Source organism: Pelophylax lessonae (assembly GCF_965119305.1).
Source record: "Pelophylax lessonae genome assembly, chromosome: 2".
Lineage (NCBI taxonomy): Eukaryota > Metazoa > Chordata > Amphibia > Anura > Ranidae > Pelophylax > Pelophylax lessonae.
Genome location: NC_138769.1, coordinates 458,901,500 through 458,921,598, shown reverse-complemented (window position 1 = coordinate 458,921,598; position 20,099 = coordinate 458,901,500). Strand labels below are relative to the sequence as shown.

The 20,099-nt window shown below is 40.7% G+C and overlaps 1 protein-coding gene across 1 annotated transcript in view; it reads right to left on the bottom strand.

Moving 5' to 3' along the window:
• GABRG3 (gamma-aminobutyric acid type A receptor subunit gamma3) overlaps window positions 1-20,099 on the bottom strand; it is a 1,042,113-nt gene that overhangs the window by 10,038 nt on the left and 1,011,976 nt on the right. The window contains exon 8 of the mRNA XM_082244515.1: window positions 7,851-8,047. Coding sequence (XP_082100641.1) covers window positions 7,851-8,047 — 197 coding nt within the window. The remainder of the gene's footprint in view (window positions 1-7,850; window positions 8,048-20,099) is intronic.

Genomic DNA, 20,099 nt, shown 5'->3' with positions numbered 1-20,099 from the left:
AGTTATAGACCATCACCATGAAGTCTGACTCCTAGATAATGTGTATTCCGTGTGCTTGTCTGTGAGAGAGACACACAGACTGTCATTGACAGGATTCCCTATTGTTTGTGTATTGAAATGGAATGTGGATTGTGTTAAAGTTTACCTGTCCCGTTGTTATGTAAAGTTCATGCGTTTTTGTTTGTGGATGGATTTACAGCTGCAGAATTATTACACTCAGTAGCCTTGTAGAGAATCTGTTGAACAACATATCCAACTCTCAGGACTTCATCACCGTGTACAGCCTGTTATATACTATATATATATTAATAGATGTTTAATGGAGGGATAGAGTATATGAGGATATATAGATGAGAGACAGGCTATTGTATGGTGAGCACTAGAAGTAGTATTAGGAGAGTTGCAGGTGATGGTAAAGCAGATAGGTTCTGATGTCAAGTATAGTGCAGATGGTAAGAGGACACAGATGGAGTATACTTAGACAGAGTAACCTAGTGCAAGGATAGTTCAAGGTAGTCCCAAGAGCTAACAGTCTTATGCAGATGATAGTGAATAGATAGATACAGATAGTTTTGGTAATTGCAGTAGATGACAGTAGGAGATTGGTTAGCAAGAATCCCCTGCGGGGTACTTATCACTTAGATAGGTTTAGGAATAACAGTGTCCATTGGAGAGGGGTGATCCCGTAGCGAGATATGGATCACCAGCGAGGTTTCCGGCTTCAGTTCAGCAAGGGAGGTATGTCAGCAGCTCCGACTTCTCAGGCGTAGGTGCGATGAACATGTGGGTTTGAACGAGCGATGAGTGAGAGCAAACCGGCGATTGAAATAGCCGCTCATAGCGGCGCTCGGCAATGATGTCATCCGGTCTTAAAGGTATATGCGTCCCTTGTTACACAAGATGTGACGCAATTAGGAGAGGAGAAATATGGAGACAAGGGTACCAGAGGTACCGGAACATTACATGTTAAATGTTAATGACCTCACATTGTTCTGTCTGCCTTAAGATAAACATTATGGGATGTATATGTGAATGTGGATTGACTGCTAAGGGGGAGGGGGGATTTTCCCACAGTGTATGTATTTATGTACACTGTATGGGAGTGTAAAACTCTGTTTTCATTGCATTGTGAACCTCAGGGCCTGTTCTCAACAAGGTCCACCTGGGCAGTAACCTTGTGGGGGAAAACTGTATAAAAGAGAAGCTGTACCATTAAAGTTTTGAGTTATACTTCACCCTCAATCTAGAGTCCTGTCTCTTATTGGGGGAATATGCTACAAGGGATTGCTATGTCCTTCATACTCCCTTGGATTCTCACTAAGCTCTTGTAAGAGCTTGTGTAAGAGCTTGTTCCTGTTCCTGCTGCACTCTCTGGGGAAAGAGAGGTTCACCCTTGGGAACCTGGAGCCTTGTCGTAGGTCCAGGGTGGGTAGGAGATGGCGAGACCCTAACCAAGCTGCGGCGGTTCATGGGGTCTGAAGTGGTTATTATGTCTAGTGGAGTGCTTGGAGTCCTCGGGAAGCACTAGGAGCATCTGTCAACTGACGTACCCGGTCAGGGTGTCGGTTGATCCATTACAGAAAGCCATGTCTTGGTAGGTTTGCAGTTGTGCCATACTCTTTCCATTTTCAGATGATGGCTTGAACAGTGCTCCCTGAGATGTTTGAAGCTTGCAATATTTTTTTATAACCTAACTCTGCTTTAAACTTTATCCCTGACCTGTCTAGTGTGTTCCTGGCTTTCATGATTCTGCTTGTTCAGTAAAGTTCTCTAAGAAACCTCTAAGGGATTCACGGAACAGCTGTATTTATACTGAGATTAACCACTTTACCACCGGAGGATTTTCCTGCTTTACGTCCAGGCCACTTTTTGCAACTCTGCACTGCACGACTTTAACTGACAATTGCGCGGTCATGCAACCCTGTACCCAAATGAAATTTACGTCCTTTTTTCGCACAAACAGAGCTTTCTTTTGGTGGTATTTGATCACCTCTGCGCTTTTCATTTTTTGCGATATTAATAAAAAAAGAGCGAAAATTTTGCGAAAAAATTGACATTTTCTTGACAGTTAAAAAATATCCAATATATTCAATTTTTGTCATATGTTCAAAATAAAGGGTGCGCTGATAAAATGTAGTAAAGCCTCTACCAAGAAACGATGCCTTAGTCTAAATGTGAAAAAATAGATTGGTGCGCTAAATTTAAAGTGTGTCCTGAATCAATGAACATAAAAGAACATAATCCTATACCACAATATAACAAAGTGCAAATGCAGTGAACAAATGGATCATATATGTGAAAAAAGTCCAAATGAATAGTCCATCAAAATACAAATAACAACGTGTAAAATATTGATATTCCTCGTGAAACTTCTGTGATAGTATACATTGCTGAAAACTCAATTCAAACAATGTGACATCCGCGTGAGACGATCCCCAACACCAGCAGGTTAATCTTCTTACCAGATGTATATATATAAATGGCGTGAATAATCCGCATGAACCAAATTTGCATATATTCCCATACACCTTCACCCAGCGTGTGAGCACACTCAAGAGCCTCTTACCAGATGCAAGATGAACTAGACGTTGGGAATATACTCTCCACAATCCAGAGTATAGCTTATGGCTGACTAACGATCATAGGGTCTACGGATAGGGTAGTATTCTGTCTCCCTATTAACTCTGCAGATCGCATGTAAAAAATGCAAATGGATCGACAATGGTGCATTACCCCCAATTTATTGAGTGAAAATAGGCAATTACACTTACATGTATCCAAATTTGTTCTCTGGCATGTAATGAGTTGAGCCTGTGGAGTTCCCACGTCCGGCTGCAGCACGGACGGATGGATGACGCGAGTGGCGGCGCGACACGCCTCCTCTCTGATCACTGCCTCTCCTCCCCTGGCCCGACTCCCGCTGTGTCTGAATACAGCGGGAGCGAGCCTCAGGCGGCATGCACGCGCCGCTGAGAGGGGGCGTTGTCCAGCGATGTAGGTCTACGTCGCTGGACGATAACGAGCCGCTTTGCCGCAGTACCCTCAACGTGAGCGGTCGGCAAGCGGTTAAATTACACACAGGTGGACTCTATTTACTAATTAGATGACCTCTGAAGGCAATTGGTTCCACTAGATTTTAGTTAGGGGTATCAGAATAAAGGGGGCTGAATACAAATGCATGCCACACTTTTCAGATATTTATTTGTAAAACATTTTTAAAACCATTTATCATTTTCCTTCCACTTCAGAAATATGTGCCACTTTGTGTTGGTCTAGCATATAAAATCTCAAAAAAATACATTTATGTTTTTGGTTGTAACATGAAAAAATTTGGAAAATTTCAAGGGGTATGAATACTTTTTTCAAGGCACTGTATATATCTGTATATATTTTTCTGTACCTTCCAGTTGGAATTCATTGTAAGTAGTCCTTTTGCCTATTATTATGAAGCGCAATCCTCACAAAACCTTATTAGTGGCTAGATCCCTTTAACATCTAACAAAAAATTGAGTGAATAAAAATAAACATAAAGCACAATGAAATCAATAAACGTTATAAAGTCTGAAGAGGGAAAATCCTTTAAATCATTCATTAGGTAAACATAGTTAGGCACTGGGGCATAGCAGTAGAGATACAAAGGTTCTACCTTTATTTAAAATGTGTGGATGAACAAAGCAAGAAAATCCTAAGGTGTAGCACCAAATACAGTAGTATATTGACCAAAACCCATTTAAAAGTTTTATTACATAACAGAAGAACTGGTAATTGCATGTGTACAATACATCTAAAGAAAGCATCTCCAAATTCCTAGTAAATAATTCATAAAAATGAAGTAAACGTGATTTATTTATTAGAACCCCGGGCTTAAAACAATTGGGGAGATACAAAACTGTCTACTTAAGGAATAAGTGCTGCACTTTTATAAATATTTTACCAGTTACTCTGAGATTTTGTTTAAATTGTTGGGACTTTCTGTAACATAACAATTAATTATTCTCCCTTGAAGAGAGCAAACCCAATTGATTCAGGGAACAAAATAATGGTAGTAAACTTTATATCTACTTTTATTTTGTGTATAATGATTGTGTTTTTATTTTGCATGTATCCTTATATATTTTCTGCTTTCAAGAATAGAAATATGAAAGCTGCTATTGGTGACTTGTGTTTAAATGCTAAGTTCGCTTTTTTTTTCTTCTAAATTCTAGCTCCCATATGTACCAATATACCATTAACGTACTTCTGTTTCAGAAAAAATAAAAAGCTTTCTTTGATTTTTAGAACAAAGCTTTACCTTAGCCTCTGCTGTATTTAGATTTGGGATGTCAAAGCCAGTAGGACACAGGAATGAGTTTATCAGCTGATCTCCTTACACACACTCTGCACCCATCAACTATGTTCGCAGGGGCATCCCCAGCATCCCTCCATGTATGAATTTGCTTGGCTTTTCAATGTAGCCTACCATTGCTGCTATGTTTGCATGGCATCCCCAGCCCCCAACCAGGAACGGGCCACAAGCTAAACTCTCTGGGGCTGCATGCGGCTTGGGGGTTGGACATCCCTGATGTAGTGCTAGGGCCTGCCTGATTGGGTACAGAGTGAATGGAGAGATAGATGAGTCATCCTATTCCATAGTTTTGGTAAATGTAAGGGAAATTGTAAAGAAATTGTGCAATTAGATTATATAGTGTATGGCCACCTTTATACATGTACATAAGAGGGAGTGGATAGAGACACTCACTTGTCAGGTTCCATTAACATATGTGTATGTGTTTTTTCCAAGGTCGTTTTGGAGCTTTTCTGCTTATTGCATTGAGTGCAGCCAATTCACTTGCATAGACCGCCCTACGTACGGCAAATGTTCCAAAAAAGCTCCATAACTCTTTTTTAAATGGAGCGTGGTGCGTTTCTTTACTTTGCTTTTTGGATCGATTGCAGTACGTTTGTCATGCAACAAAACGCATGGCAAACATGCACCTGATACCCATGATTGGGGTGCAATTCACATATAATGGTAATGTAAGCACCATGAGCATTTGCAGTACATATCCAAAACGCGCAGCAAAGCACACATTTTTTTGTTTAGAAACAAGAAAATGTGAATGGAGCGCCATTGTTTATGTTTAAATACACCAATTTTACTTTCAGGCCCCATTCACACCTAACGTAGTGGGACTGTACATTTTTGTGGCTCATTTTTTCTGTGACATGCATAGCACTGCCCAGTGATTAGCTGCCCTACATCCAGCAGCTCATGGGACATTTTGTCGTGTTACACTTTGCCCTTTTTTACTGTGTGTTTTGCTGCATTTAATGCTCATTTTTTCATGTGGCAAAATGTGTTTGCTTCTGCGTTTGGGGTGCCATTAGCAATTACACGACAAGCATGACTAGTTAATTTTATGTGCATAAAAGTGGTCTTACACTATACAATCTGATTGTGCAATCCCATTTAAATCTACTATCATCTATGTAGTGCAAGGGCCTGCCTGATTGGATACAGAGTGATTGGATAGATGGTGTATCCTCCTATTATACATTATATTATATTATATTATATTATATTATATTATATTATATTATATATTATAGCTTTGGTAAATCTAAAGAGAATGTACAAAAAGTCATTGCTCATATTCATTAGGTGCATATTACACATATCAGGTATAAGTATTATGGCATGAAAACAAATTTCAAGCCATAGGTTTTTATTTCAAGTTGGTGTACTATATGCATGAATACGACTAATACGATTTACATAAGTAATGTTTGATTTCACAATCTTTTGTGATACGCAGCTCTACCATTTCCTAAAAATTAATTTGTATCTATTCTGTGTTATCTGGTTTTAGTGCTGTACCATCCTGCAGCACTCAGTGGTCCATGTAAATGGTAAATTCTCTTTTGACTTAAATGTGAGAAGGCAATTATTAGCATTATAATAAATGAATATGTTTTTTTTTTCCCCAGAACAATATTATCACAGGTTTGATCACTCTGCAATCTCCCCTAGTTTTGTAGTGCTTTAACAGACATTATGCTGTACCTGTACAAGATTACAGGACTGAAAATGTTGTAATTTGTTCCTAATGCATGGGCTTTTCAATGGTATTTAAAATATGCTACTTATGCAAGTGTCACTGCATTTAAAACCCAATTCCAGGCAAAAATGTACATTTAAATAGTGAATTATGCCTCATAAACCTTACTCCTCAGTTTACTGCTTGCCAACTATATTACTTAGATATACTGCAGCAAGGCGAAACTACTGCGCTAGATCATGTACCTAGTACAATGATTATACATAGTAGGAGCTGATCAACAGGTACTGTGGACTCAATGTCTGCCGTCACCCGGCAATTATTCTTTACAAAGGCAGAACAGCAGTCTCTCTCTCTCTGCCTTCCTGTAGGAAGGGCATTGATGCTGTGTTTCTACAAAGCAGGAGCATGGATCCATGCCTTCCCCTAGTAAAAGCACTTCCCACAATTCAGTAAAACACTGGCTAGTTACATTTAACCATTTGATCGCCCCTGATGTTAACCCCTTCCTATCCAATGCCATTAGTACTGTGACAGTGCATATTTTTAGCACTGATCAATATATTAGTGTCACTGGTCCCCAAAAAGTGTAAAAAGTGTCAGTTTTTGTCCCATTGTCCACAGCAATATTGCAGGCACGCTATAATTCGCTGATTGCCACCATTACTAGATAAATAATTTAAAAAAAATCCCATAGTTTGTAGAGGCTATAACTTTTGCACAAACGAATCAATATACACCTTGTGGGATTTTTTTTCTTTTAACCTAAAATATGTAGCAGAATACATATTGACCTAAATTGATAAATCTTAGATTTATCACATTTTTTTATTGGATATGTTTTTCATAGCAGAAAGTAAAAAAAAAAATGTTTTTTTTTTTTTTTTTTAAATTGTCAGGCTTTTTTGTATATAGCTCAAAAAAATAAAAACTGCAGAGGTGACCAAATACCACCAAAAAAAAAGCTCTATTTGTGGGAAAAAAATACATAAGATGTAATTAGGTACAGTGTGGCATGAATGCACAATTGTCAGTTAAAGTAACACAGTGCTGTATCACAAAAAATTAAGTGGGGGTAAACCTTCTGGTGGTTAAGTGGTTAAAGCACCTCTTCCTGAGCCAACCCACAGTGAAATGGATTATCATAGTTTTCTCTATGAGCCAAGCTGATTTCCTTCCCTGGAGACCAGAAATGTTTTCCAGCTTATTTTAGTGAGCACTGGTCCCCTTACAACCCTCATGAGTTCTACTGTCTCTGGAGCCTATGAGAGAGGACATATCCCCTCCACCAAGAAGAGGTGTCCACATCATTCAGGCAGTGTTGTAGACACTCCAAGAAGGACCCCAGTAATTAAAGAGAAGAAGAGAGAAGGATTGTCATGAGACAGTGGCTTTAGATAAGTAAAATAGGCATTTGGATAGTTTTTTTTTTTTTGTTTTTTATAGCAGCAGTTAGTTATAGGAGGAGGGGGGGGTTGCTTACATTCTGGAGTTAGGCTTTATTTCATCTGAAAATGTCTCATGTGACATCCCAACACAGGTTATATAACAAGGAATGTATGTTTCTGATGGTAGACACCCTCACTGCAGGTAGCTTGCAACAGTTCTCAGAAGTACTGTAAATGCAGTATAGCCTTGTGGCTGACTACATTTACTCTTTTTTCAGCTATTACAGAAATGGAAATTTGGAATATACAGCCTTTATTACATTTGATTTATTAGCCCCCCTGTATTCCTTAGTGACAGAGGACTTAAAACTCAACATAAAATACAAACACAACATGATAAAATAGGAAAGCAATAATGTCTTACCGATTTTTTCTTCTTTTTACATCTCGGTTTTTTGCAACTTGAATAGTAATTAAGAGCTGCATACTCCATCAATGCCGCAAATACGAATAAGAAACAAACAGTCACAAATAGGTCCATGGCAGTCACATATGAAACTCGAGGTAAAGACTTTCTTGCTATGGTGCTCAGAGTTGTCATTGTCAGTACTGTAGTGATACCTGGGTGAGAAAATATATGCCTTCAGTTTTTGCTACTTTAAACCAGATCAATTAAACACATGACCTCTTGATTCTACAATTAAGAATGTTATGATAATAAATCAAAACTCAAGAGCAGAGGGTTTAGGAACATATTATACTCTCAATGTTAGAGAACTTTGGCGAGCTTTAATAACATGACATGGCCCCCTTACTGTGGTAAGTAACGAAACATCACATTACATTTGTTAGTAAATGGGATCTATTTTGCGCAGGTATGTAGTATTCTATCATATACTATTACCTAAGCATCAATAAAAGTATGCACATCACAAGTTTATGCTTCTTGCCCCATTGGCCAGCTGTCTTGTTCAGCTGTACCCCTTTAATCATAATCAACCTAGATATCCCTAGTGTAGTACTAAAATAAGAAGTCATTTCTAGGGATGATCGAACGGTTCGGGTCGACCATCGATTCGGCCCGAACATTAGGTGTTCGAGGTTCGGCCGAATTTAGAACTTTTTGCCCAAAAAGTTCGGAATTCGGCAACCAGAACCGCCCAAAATGCATTGCTTCAGGAAATGGGCTTTAAAAGCCCGTGATTGGACCAGAACCATTAGCAAAAGCCAATTGAGGGGGCAGGAGAATGCTAGGAATGTGATTGGAGTGACTAGGGGGTCCCTAGACCAATCATTAGTGAATACGCCCCCCAGTATATAAGATCGCCCCCGCCATATTCCTAGCATTGTTATACTGGAAATGGAAGAGAGTGGAAGCAGTTCTGTTAATTTTACTTTAAAAGTGTCATTTAGCTATTTATTAGTGTGAGGAAAGGGATATCTAGTGTAGTTAGAGTGCTCCTTTACACTTTAGTTAGCTTCAAAAATTTAGTTTCTGTAGGGAAAGTGTTATATGTAAGGGGACCGTAGTGTAGTGTAGGGTTAACTGGCAGTGACTGCTATGGCAGGGTGACAAAACCCTTCCATAGCAGGGTGACCGCTATAGAGAAATGATCATTTCTCTGAATAGCTTCGGCACAGGCATATGGCTTCTCACCACCCAAGCATTTTTTATGCTGCAGGGGCTGCCACTGCCAGTGCTTTTTTGAGGACATGTTTGATGTCAGACATGACATCTGAACATGTGTATAGGGGGTATATATAGACATATATTTCTGTATATATATACCCCTAGACATATATAGGTGTGATAGTAGCAGAAATAAATGCTTGCGCTAATGAAATCATTTACAGTAATATATTTCTGCTACTATCACACCTATATATGTCTAGGGGTATATATTCAGACATATATGTGTATATATACCCCCTATACACATGTTCAGATGTTTTGCCTGCCTCAAAAGAACCCAAAAAAATGCCAAAAAAACGCTAGCGTCAAAAAAGAAAAATGCCCAGGTGTGTTTTTGCTGGCATTTTTGGGGGGGTTTTGGAGGCAGGCAAAACATCTGAACTTGTGTATAGTGGTGTATATACACACATCCATATATTTATATATTTATATACACACCTAGACATATATAGGTGTGATAGTAGCAGAAATATATGCTTGCGCTAATGAAATCATTTACAGTAATATATTTCTGCTACTATCACACCTATATATGTCTAGGTGTGTATATAAATATATGTATGTGTGTATATGTACCACTATACACAAGTTCAGATGTTTTGCCTGCCTCAAAAGAACCAAAAAAAATGCCAAAAAACGCTAGCGTCAAAAAAAAATGCCCAGGTGTGTTTTTGCTGGCATTTTTTGGGGGGTTTTGGAGGCAGGCAAAACATCTGAACTTGTGCACAGTACCACTATACACAAGTTCAGATGTTTTTCCTGACTGCAAAGATCCCCAAAAAATGCCTTCTATTAAACCGGCAAGGTGTTACAGGAGCGGAGCCAACCCCCTGTCAGAAAGTTTTCTAATACAAACAATCCTTTTTTTTTCTGGTTCTGGATATGCTACAGAGCTGAAACTTCACAGGTACACATTTTAGACCCCCCAGACACAAAATCACACAAAAAAAGTTCTTACAAATTGTCATTTTTGATAAAAAAGCCAATTATTGAAAAAAATTAAAAAAAAAAAAGCGATTTTTGGATTTCAGATCTGGGGGGTCTAAAAAGTGTACATGTGAAGTTTCAGCTCTGTAGCATGTCCAGAACCAGAAAAAAAAGATTGTTTGTTTTAGAAAAATTTCTGACAGGGGGTTGGCTCCGCTCCTGTAACACCTTGCCGGTTTAATAGAAGGCATTTTTTTGGGATCTTTGCAGTCAGGAAAAACATCTGAACTTGTGTATAGTGGTACTGTGCACAAGTTCTGATGTTTTGCCTGCCTCCAAAAACCCCCAAAAAATGCCAGCAAAAACACACCTGGGCATTTTTTTTTTGACGCTAGCGTTTTTTTTGGCATTTTTTGGGGTTCTTTTGAGGCAGGCAAAACATCTGAACTTGTGTATAGTGGTGTATATACACACATCCATATATTTATATACACACCTAGACATATATAGGTGTGATAGTAGCAGAAATATATGCTTGCGCTAATGAAATCATTTACAGTAAAATATTTCTGCTACTATCACACATATATATGTCTAGGTATGTATATAAATATATGGATGTGTGTATATACACCACTATACACAAGTTCAGATGTTTTGCCTGCCTCAAAAGAACCCCAAAAAATGCCAAAAAACGCTAGCGTCAAAAAAAAAAAATGCCCAGGTGTGTTTTTGCTGGCATTTTTTGGGGGTTTTTGGAGGCAGGCAAAACATCAGAACTTGTGCACAGTACCACTATACACAAGTTCAGATGTTTTTCCTGACTGCAAAGATCCCCAAAAAAATGCCTTCTATTAAACCGGCAAGGTGTTACAGGAGCGGAGCCAACCCCCTGTCAGAAAGTTTTCTAATACAAACAATCTTTTTTTTTCTGGTTCTGGACATGCTACAGAGCTGAAACTTCACATGTACACTTTTTAGACCCCCCAGATCTGAAATCCAAAATCTCTTTTTTTTTTTTTTTCTTCAATAATTGTCTTTTTTTATCAAAAATGACAATTTTTAAGAACTTTTTTTGTGTGATTTTGTGTCCGGGGGGTCTAAAAGGTGTACCTGTAAAGTTTCAGCTCTGTAGCATGTCCAGAACCAGAAAAAAAGATCATATAGGTGTTAAAGTTAAAGGAGGGTCCCGACCCACATCCCTGTTCTACTGAAAAATTATCTTTTTTTTTTCATGGTTCTGGACATGCTACAGAGCTGAAACTTCACATGCACACCTTTTAGACCCCCCAGATACTAAATCCAAAGTAAAAATCAAAAAATCTCTCTTTTTTTTTAATTTTTTCAATAATTGGCTTTTTTATCAAAAATGACAATTTTTAAGAACTTTTTTGTGTGATTAATAGTTAATGGGACATGACCCAGAACCCTAGGCACTTTTTAGGGGCATTTATTGGGTTTTAGGGCTTCAAAATGGTGTTTTTTGATTACCGAAGTTCGGGTCCCATTGATTTCAATGGGGTTCTGAAATCCGAACCGAACTTTTGGAAAATTCGGGTGTTCTGGTCGAACCGAACTTTTCAAAAGTTTCGATCATCCTTAGTAATTTCCACACAAACCACGTTGAGTCTAAGGATAGAGATACACAGTATACCTGGATAAAAGACTTAAAGCGTAGGGCAAATTTTGACCTGATCTTGCTAGCAGTTTCGTTGTAAACATACAGTTAAACAATAATACATGAATCCAAACCTATCTACTGCATTGTGATGTGATATTGCATGAATGTTTGTACGGTGAAGCATTTCATCTTTTCTAAACGGGAAGCCCATGCATCACTAGGTTATAATGCACTTGTGGAATAATTTTTACTGCAGTGTACCACAAAGATGTTTCACATTTTTGTTTTTTGGTGCATTAAACACATGCATTTTTGTGTGCTGGATAGGTACATTGAAAAAAAATGTATGGCACCACACCAGGTACATTGGAAAAAATGAATGGCACCACACCATCTTCCATGTTTTACTGCTACTGGCCACAGCACATGGGTCTGAATCTGGCCTAACTGGGCAGGCAAAGCAACAACAAGGATTCAGGGTTTCAAACTTAATCCTTTTCTTAAACCAAGAAATGTGTTATTGACCCTTTACCTCATGATATAGGGGTGGCTGTGTGCCCTACCTACAAGCTCTGCTGCCCTTAATTTTTTATTTTTTGCCAATGTTGGCTCTGAAGATTTCTGGCCCACTACCTCTTAGAAACATAGAAGAGTGGTGGCAAAAAAAGACCAAGTGCTCTATTAAGTCTGCCCATTGTCTTTAAATGTATATATGTTTTTGTTTTTTGTTAACTCTTTTGTCTGAGTATAGATCTGTGTTTGTTCCGAGCATATTTGAATCCACTTACTGTTGACTAACTCACTGTTTGTGCTGGAAGTCTATTACAAGCATCACTTTCTCTTTCAGTGAAATAATACTTCTAAGATTAGTTTTCCTGTTAGTGAAGGGGGTAAGAACTAAACACGCTGGCTCCCAGTTCGCTTAACACTGCTGTGTTATAAAACTGCATCTGCCAAAGAGTAAATAGGCAAATTGACTGCTATACTGACTATACTGCTATACTGAGTCTTTATAGTTGACCATGGAAAAAACAAAAGTACAAAAACATGGTTCTGATTACAATCACTTCAACCATACCCCACTTATGAATAGCATATACATATTTTAGAACCATATTTGTTCATAATCCCTTACATTTATAAATAAAGAAACCCATAAAAGAAATCAAATGTCTCCATCATCACTGGAATTTTGTTGAATTGTCACTTGGGATAAAATAATCTAAAAAGAAAGATTATTAAACCTACTAAAAGTTTTAAACTAGTCAAGGATCCCACAGAGGAGCCATTTCAGCAGTTCTATTTTCTTGGGACTAATAGATCATTCTTACTACAAACTTCTATTCAAATCCAATAGCAAACCAATTTAAAATGGGAGCTATAAAGCTGTTTTCCTGACAAACTCCATGGCAGCATACGTATCAGGTTTAGTCCCGCCTACAAACCTACCCTATAGGACATCCACTCCCATAAATCTTTGCACCTGTTCAGCACACTTGTTCCTTTTTTGTCCTCCTACGGATTACCTGTATCCTACCATGTGGATTTCAGGAGATGGATGACTCTGCCAATACGGTATTGAGTGTGTTTCTCCAATATGCCCTAGCTGTTGCAGGGTATGGAGTGGGGCTAGTATCTATCTGCAGCCTTTGGCCGGAGAACCCAGCTGCTGCGGGTGGCCTATTCCCCAAATTCATAGTTCGTGTATGTATCTTATCCATCCCTGGTGGCTAATGGCTCGTTGGTGTCAGTGAGTCCTATCTTTGGTTATTTACTCCATGGCAGCTATTTGTTATATTTCAGGGCTTTGTGTCTTTTTACCTTCTCTATTCTCTTCATCCCTGGTGGCTAGTGTTCCGTGGTCGGTCCGCACTTGCTTCCCGACCAGCCGCTGGTATCTGGCAACTGCGCATGCGCCTCGGGAGGCATTACCCAGACAGAACGGGTTGTTAGGGTTGTGGCGCCCGAGTCCCTGAAGGCAAGTCAATGTGTGACAAGTGTTTCTCCCAGGCTGCGGGAGAGATGGACAACTCCGACCAACGTTTGGAGGCTCTAGTGAAGGTCAAGGACTCCCTGGGGGAATTAGGAGTCTGTCAGACTCAGAGTCCCGAGGTGATTCCTCCAAGTCCTCCCCCTGGAAGAGTTCAAACTCGGGAAGAATTTGAATCCTCTCAACCCAGTCACCCGTCAGCATTCCTTTCAGACAGTGAAGTGACCCCTGCTTGGGATTTGAGTTTGCTCTGTCCCTTTCCTTGTGAAAGCAGTAAGAGAGAATTGGGAAGATCCGGCTGTATCTCCACCAAAACAGAAAACGTTTTTTTAAGCAGCTCAGCAAGGAGCGTCTCAAGTTCCCCTTTCTGGGCGAATTGGGTGAGATAATTACAGATGAATGGAGTAAGGTGGAAAGGAAGAATTCCATGCCTTCTAAAATGTCCAGGCTGTATCCTTTCAAGGAAGAGGAAGTGAAACACCTAGAATATCCTCCCCTGGTGGACGCTAAGGTGATGGAGCTGGTCAAACATGTGACCCTCCCGCTAGAGGACACAGTCTCTTTTAAGGATCCTCTGGATAGAAGGACGGACTCTGACCTTAAGAGGATCTACCTGACAGTGGGAATGGCTTGTAAGCTGGCCTTGGCCTGGGCCGCAATGTCCAAAGTCATGGAACTATGGTCCAGCTCGGTGTATGAGTCCTTCCGGAGTGTGTCTGAGGAGGTTGCCAGAAGTTCCCCGATTCAGGAACTTAGGATGGCCTTGTCTTTTCTGGGAGAGGCTTCTATTGACCTTATCCGTCTTCTGGCCAGGGTTATGTTGTCTTTAGTGACAGCCAAGCGGGCTCTTTGGCTCCGCCCATGGGTGGCCGACCCAGCATCCAAGCAGGTTTGGTGCCGTATTAACTTTGAGAGCTAGTCCCTCTTTGGGAATAAGCTGGATGATGCTATAACCCGAGCTACAGGCAGCAAGTCTGGTTTTCTTCCTCAGGATTGACGCCTTCTCAATCCGAAGAAGGGGCAGCCCAGGAGGTATGTTCCAGATCATGACAGAGACGCGCGCACCTACAGGCCTGGCAGAGAATTCTGTCGCAATTGGAGGTAAAGACAGCCCTCCTACAAAGTCCTTTTGAGATTGGGCCCGCTCAGGCATGTCGGGTGGGGGCTCGGTTGCTACACTTCCGGCATGTCTGGGCAGCCTCAATCTGAACCCCTGGACCTTCTGGACAGATTCATCCGGGCACAAGTGGGCTTTTGTCACACAGCCAAGACCAAGATTTCTTCCTACCTCCCTGCCACTCTCAGGAGAGAAGCACCAGGTACTACTTTCCTAAGTAGAGTCTCTGGTGTCTCAAGGGGCTGTCATTTCCATGCCAGAGCTCGAGCGTGGCCAGAGAATTTACTCCCCTCTCTTCTGGTCCAGAAGAAAAATGGCTCATGGAGACCTGTCATTGATCTCACCTTGATAAATCGATATATCAAAAAGAAAAGATTCAAGATGGAGACACTTCTATCCATTCAGCAGGCAGTCCAACCAGCAGACTGGATGGTGTCCATAGATTTAAAGGATGCATATTTTCATGTCCCTGTTGCAGAGGATTTTCAGAAATACCTCCTGTTTGCCGTCGGTCACTCGCACCTGCAATTCACTTGTCTCCCCTTCAGGCTTTCCACATCCCCACGGACCTTTTCAAAAGTCTTGTTGGCTGTGGTAGCCCTGTTGAGGACAAGAGGCATCCGTTTTCATCATTATTTAGATGATCTTCTCCTTTTATCTCAGGACCGAGATCAGCTGTTGGAGCACCTGGATCAAGTTGTGTCCAACCTTCAGACATTCGGATGGCTGCTGAATATGGAGAAGAGCCATTTAATTTCTACCCAGTCCCTCGTCTATCTCGGGGCCTTGTTCAACACAGCAAGAGCTACAGTGTCTCTTCCAGCAGAGAAAGTATCAGTAGTCCGAGACAGAATTCTCCGTGCCCTCTCAGCTTCTCACCTTCGAGCTCGTCAATGCCTGAGGATCATCAGAACCATGGTAGCTGTGGCTCCCATGGTGAATTGGGCATTATGGAGAATGAGACCCTTCCAGAAAGGCTTCCTTCAACAATGGGACACTTGGCATCTAGATCAGTCCATCTTCTTGACCCCGGCCATGAGGGCAAGTCTTCCATGGTGGCTGCATCAGGAACATCTTCTCAGATGCCATTCTCTGATGCCAATCTCATGGGTTGTGGTGACCTCAGACGCCAGCAGCACAGGATGGGGTGCTCATTGCCTCTCGGAGGTGGCTCAAGGCAAGTGGAACTTTTCCTCTTGGGGAATAGTTTCCAATGTTCTGGAGCTACGGGCAGCTCTTCAAGTTTTGCAAGCATTCCACCACTTGACAAAAGGGCTTCTGGTGATGCTCAGGCTGGAAAACACCTCGGCAGTCGCTTACATATAGAAGCAAGGAGGGACACGCAGTTGGTCCTTGCTGCGAGATGTGGAACCAATCATGACCAGGGCACAGAGGAACTTATCCAATCTGTCGGCTGTGTATGTTCCAGGAGTCAAGAATGTCCAAACCAATTTTCTATCTTGTGTGCAGTTGGGCAACAATGAGTGGTCTCTCCACGAAGTGGTGTTCAAGTGGATCCTGACCTTGGAAGTCTCTCCAGAGGTCGACCTCTTTGCTTCCCCTTGCCACCGCAAGCTGCAGAGGTACTATGCGAGGTTCAGGGATCCCCAGGCTCTTGGAGTGGACGCCCTCACGGATCAATGGAGGTCCCGCAGGGCCTATGCCTTCCCTCCAGTTCCGATAATCCTGAAGGTTCTCCGGAGACTCAGGTCAGAGGCAGTGGAGGTAGTGGCGGTGATGCCATTCTGGCCCAACAGGCCGTGTTTCCCTCTCCTATCGCTCCTCAGTGTTCGGGATCCAATTCTGCTGCACCTCAGGCCAGATCTGTTGTCTTAAGGCTCCATACTGCATCCTTGTCCAGCTTGTTTACATCTGAAGGCCTGGTTGTTGAGAGGGGAAGGTTACAGGCCTTAGGATGCCCTGAAGAAGCCATTTCCACACTGCTAAGTGCAAGGCAGAGTTCAACCAATAGGGTATTTGATAGGGTCTGGTCAAGATTTTCTTCACATCTGGTGGCTAGGTCCAATTCCAGTTCCTCCATTAAGATTCAGACCTTCTGCTCTCCCTCAGCTCACTTAGGGTTCAGGTTTCAGCTATTTCAGCCTTTACCAGCATCTCGTGGGCCAGTCATACCCTGGTGCGGCAGTTTTTCAAAGGGGCAGTAAGACTTAGGCCCCAGAAGAAGCCAAGATTCCCCAAATGGGATCTCTCATTAGTTCTGGATTTCCTGTCACAACGCATCTGCGATACAGCTGAGCCTCTTACTATTAAGGAGCTTATACTGGTGACCGATTTCCTGGTGGCTATTACCTCTGCAAAGAGAGCATCTGAGATCGTGGCCTTAGGAGTGCGAGTGCCCTTCCTAACATTTTTTCCGGACAAGGTAGTCTTAATCCCTATGTTGGAAGCAAAACCAAAGTTGACCTCTGTCTTTCACGAGAACTCGGAAATAGTTAATCTATCCATCCGCTGGATGTGGGGGATTGCCTCAAACAATATCTAGAAGCTACAGTTCCCTTCCGGCAGTCAGAATATCTGTTCATCACCTTCAGTGGGAAGAACAAGGGATTATGGGCTTCCTCAAGGTCTATTTCTTCATGGATCATCCAAGCTATTCAATGGGCTTACAGGGCTAAGAGCTTGACTCCTCCAGTGGCGGTTATGGATCACTCGACTCGAAATGTGTTTCCACTTCCTCGGCAGTCTCCAGACATGTTGCTCCTGAAGTGATTTGTAGAGCAGCATCCTAGTCTTCTGTTAATTTTGGTTTACAAGTCCTGTCAGTTGACAGAGTTAATTCAACTTTTGTTCAGCACCTGCCCACCCTGTTTGTGTACAGCAAGTTATTTACGGATATGTATGCTGCCATGGAGTCTGTCAGGAAAACGGAAAATTGATATCAAATACTTACCGTAATTTTCCTTTCCTGATGGACTCCATGGCAGCAGGAGTTCCCTCCCAGTTTCTAAGGAGGCTAGTTACAAAACAAGTGTGCTGAACAGGTGTAAAGATTTATGGGAGTGGATGTCCTATAGGGTAGGTTTGGAGGCGGGATTAAACCAGATACGTATGCTGCCATTGTGTCCATCAGGAAAGGAAAATTACGGTAAGTATTTGATATCAATTTTCAGTTTTTCTTATCAATGAAATTTGACCTTGTAGAAAGCTTTGTAGTTTTTATTTTTAAAGTCAAATTTAAAATTAAATTGTACAGGTATTAAACATAAATGTGGAATTATATAATAACAAAACACATTTTTTTCCCTTATATCTAAATATCTATTTTATAGATACAGCTTACTCTAGTATATTTTTTTATTTCATATATTTTGCAATTTTTTTAGGGATACATCTAGGTTGCAAATAGCACCAATAATTTGATGGGACTTGATAGCAATTATACGTGTGTTTATAGCCAAAACTTTTTTTGGCTAGAGTAGGGAAGGGTGTCAGTTTATTTTTTGCAGTCTGTGTTCTGTTAGGGAGATTTTACTTCAATGCCTGTTCAAAAGGTTGTCAGAAGAATTTTCCAAAAATTTAGAAGAATTCCTCTCAGACAGTTGGAACCAAATGATAGCTCCAATTGGAAGGTGAAATTTCAGGTTCTGGTGAGAATGCTATAATTATGAATTTTCCATCAATTTTATCTTGATTATACCAGGACAAATATAGGGGATGAATCAACTTACCAGGGACACAGTTGTAGAAACCTGACAGGGGTTCTTAGCCTACTGTACTATTTAAAAAAACAAAAGAAATTGTAGCTACAAATACAATTAAATATCCATACTGGAAATATTACTCACTTGACCCACAGAAGATTTACCCCCCTTCATGACCAGGCAATTTTTTGTGATACAGCACTGAGTTAGACATAATACAAAAACAAAGAATATCTAAAAACATAATTGGGCAACATGTGGCTCCCCCTGAGGATATGGTACCATACACTGTAGTGTAGCAGTATAATGCTTTTGTACTGAAATTGCTGTCTTTTATTTTCCGACACAATTGGTTTACATTTATGGACTCCCACTACCTCCAGGTACAGGGCATTGCCATGGGTACTTGTTGTGCCCTGGCATGCGCCAATCTCATCTCATATAATAAAGCAAGGGACTAGAATAGGACTTCTCTCCTATACCCCAATCTAACATCGTATCCAGCACATCAGACTACCAAATGTTTTACTAGACTACCAAATGTTTTACTAGATACTCTGAACAACATCAGGATTTACAAAATTGTTTACAAAAACACTGGTACCTCCTCAGTGAGGATGCAACTCTCAAAAAATATGTGAAAAACACACCTGAAATTATGTTTCCTAAAACGACATTTATTGGAAAATGAATTACAGCTAGTCGTTAAGCCCCAAACAGTTATATTTTAATGTTTTTGATTATGCTTGGAAACATTAACCTTTTTGATAATTGCCCTGAACAAAAGTAATGGACACTGTATGCAGTTACTTTTAAAGGTTTGGCACCACTGGTCAATTTACATAATTTGTTGGTTGAAATGGGAAAACACTTTACAGCTTCTGTAGGAAACAAACTTAAAGTGGTTCTAAAGTCAAACGTTTTTTTTTTACCCTAATGCATTCTCTGCATTAAGGCAAAAAAACTTCCACTTCCTCTTCCTTCCCCCCATCCCTAAACACTTGTCTTAATCCTCTCTCGATCTAGAGCTGCCCTCCCCAGCAGTACCACTGCTCGCTCTTCCTGTTCTCACAGGAAACTCAAAGCAGTGAGAGCCATTTGTTCCTGCTGCTTTCAGTCAAATCCTGTGAGGAGAGAGCTGGGGCCATGGGTGAGCCATGCTGTGTGTGTCTGTGAACGTACACAGTCCAGGTAAGTAGCACTCCCACACAGGTGCCTCTATAGCAAATAGATTGCTGAGGAGGCACCTGAAGGAAATGAGGAGTGGAGAGCACCAACTGGGGACTACAGAAGAGGAGGATCTGGGCTGCTCTGTGCAATATCATTGCACAGAGCAGGTAAGTATAACATCTTTTTTTTTTTTTTTTTTTAAAAAGATAATCTTTAATTTGACTATAAAGCTAAACAGTGTAAAGTGCTGCGCTGCTGTAAAGTGCAATAGTGTTAGTATAATTGATGTCTGTGTAAAATAATTCATAATAAAGCACACACAAATTATACTATTAATTCATAATAAAGCATTGCATAAATAACGTGAAAATGTCATAATAAAATGTGACTAAAGTACAGCATATAATGTTATTGGATGATCAGTAAGGTGGTGATTCTCATGCTGATCTCTTGGCCCTCCACCGATAAAATTCAACCAAATGCTGTAAATACA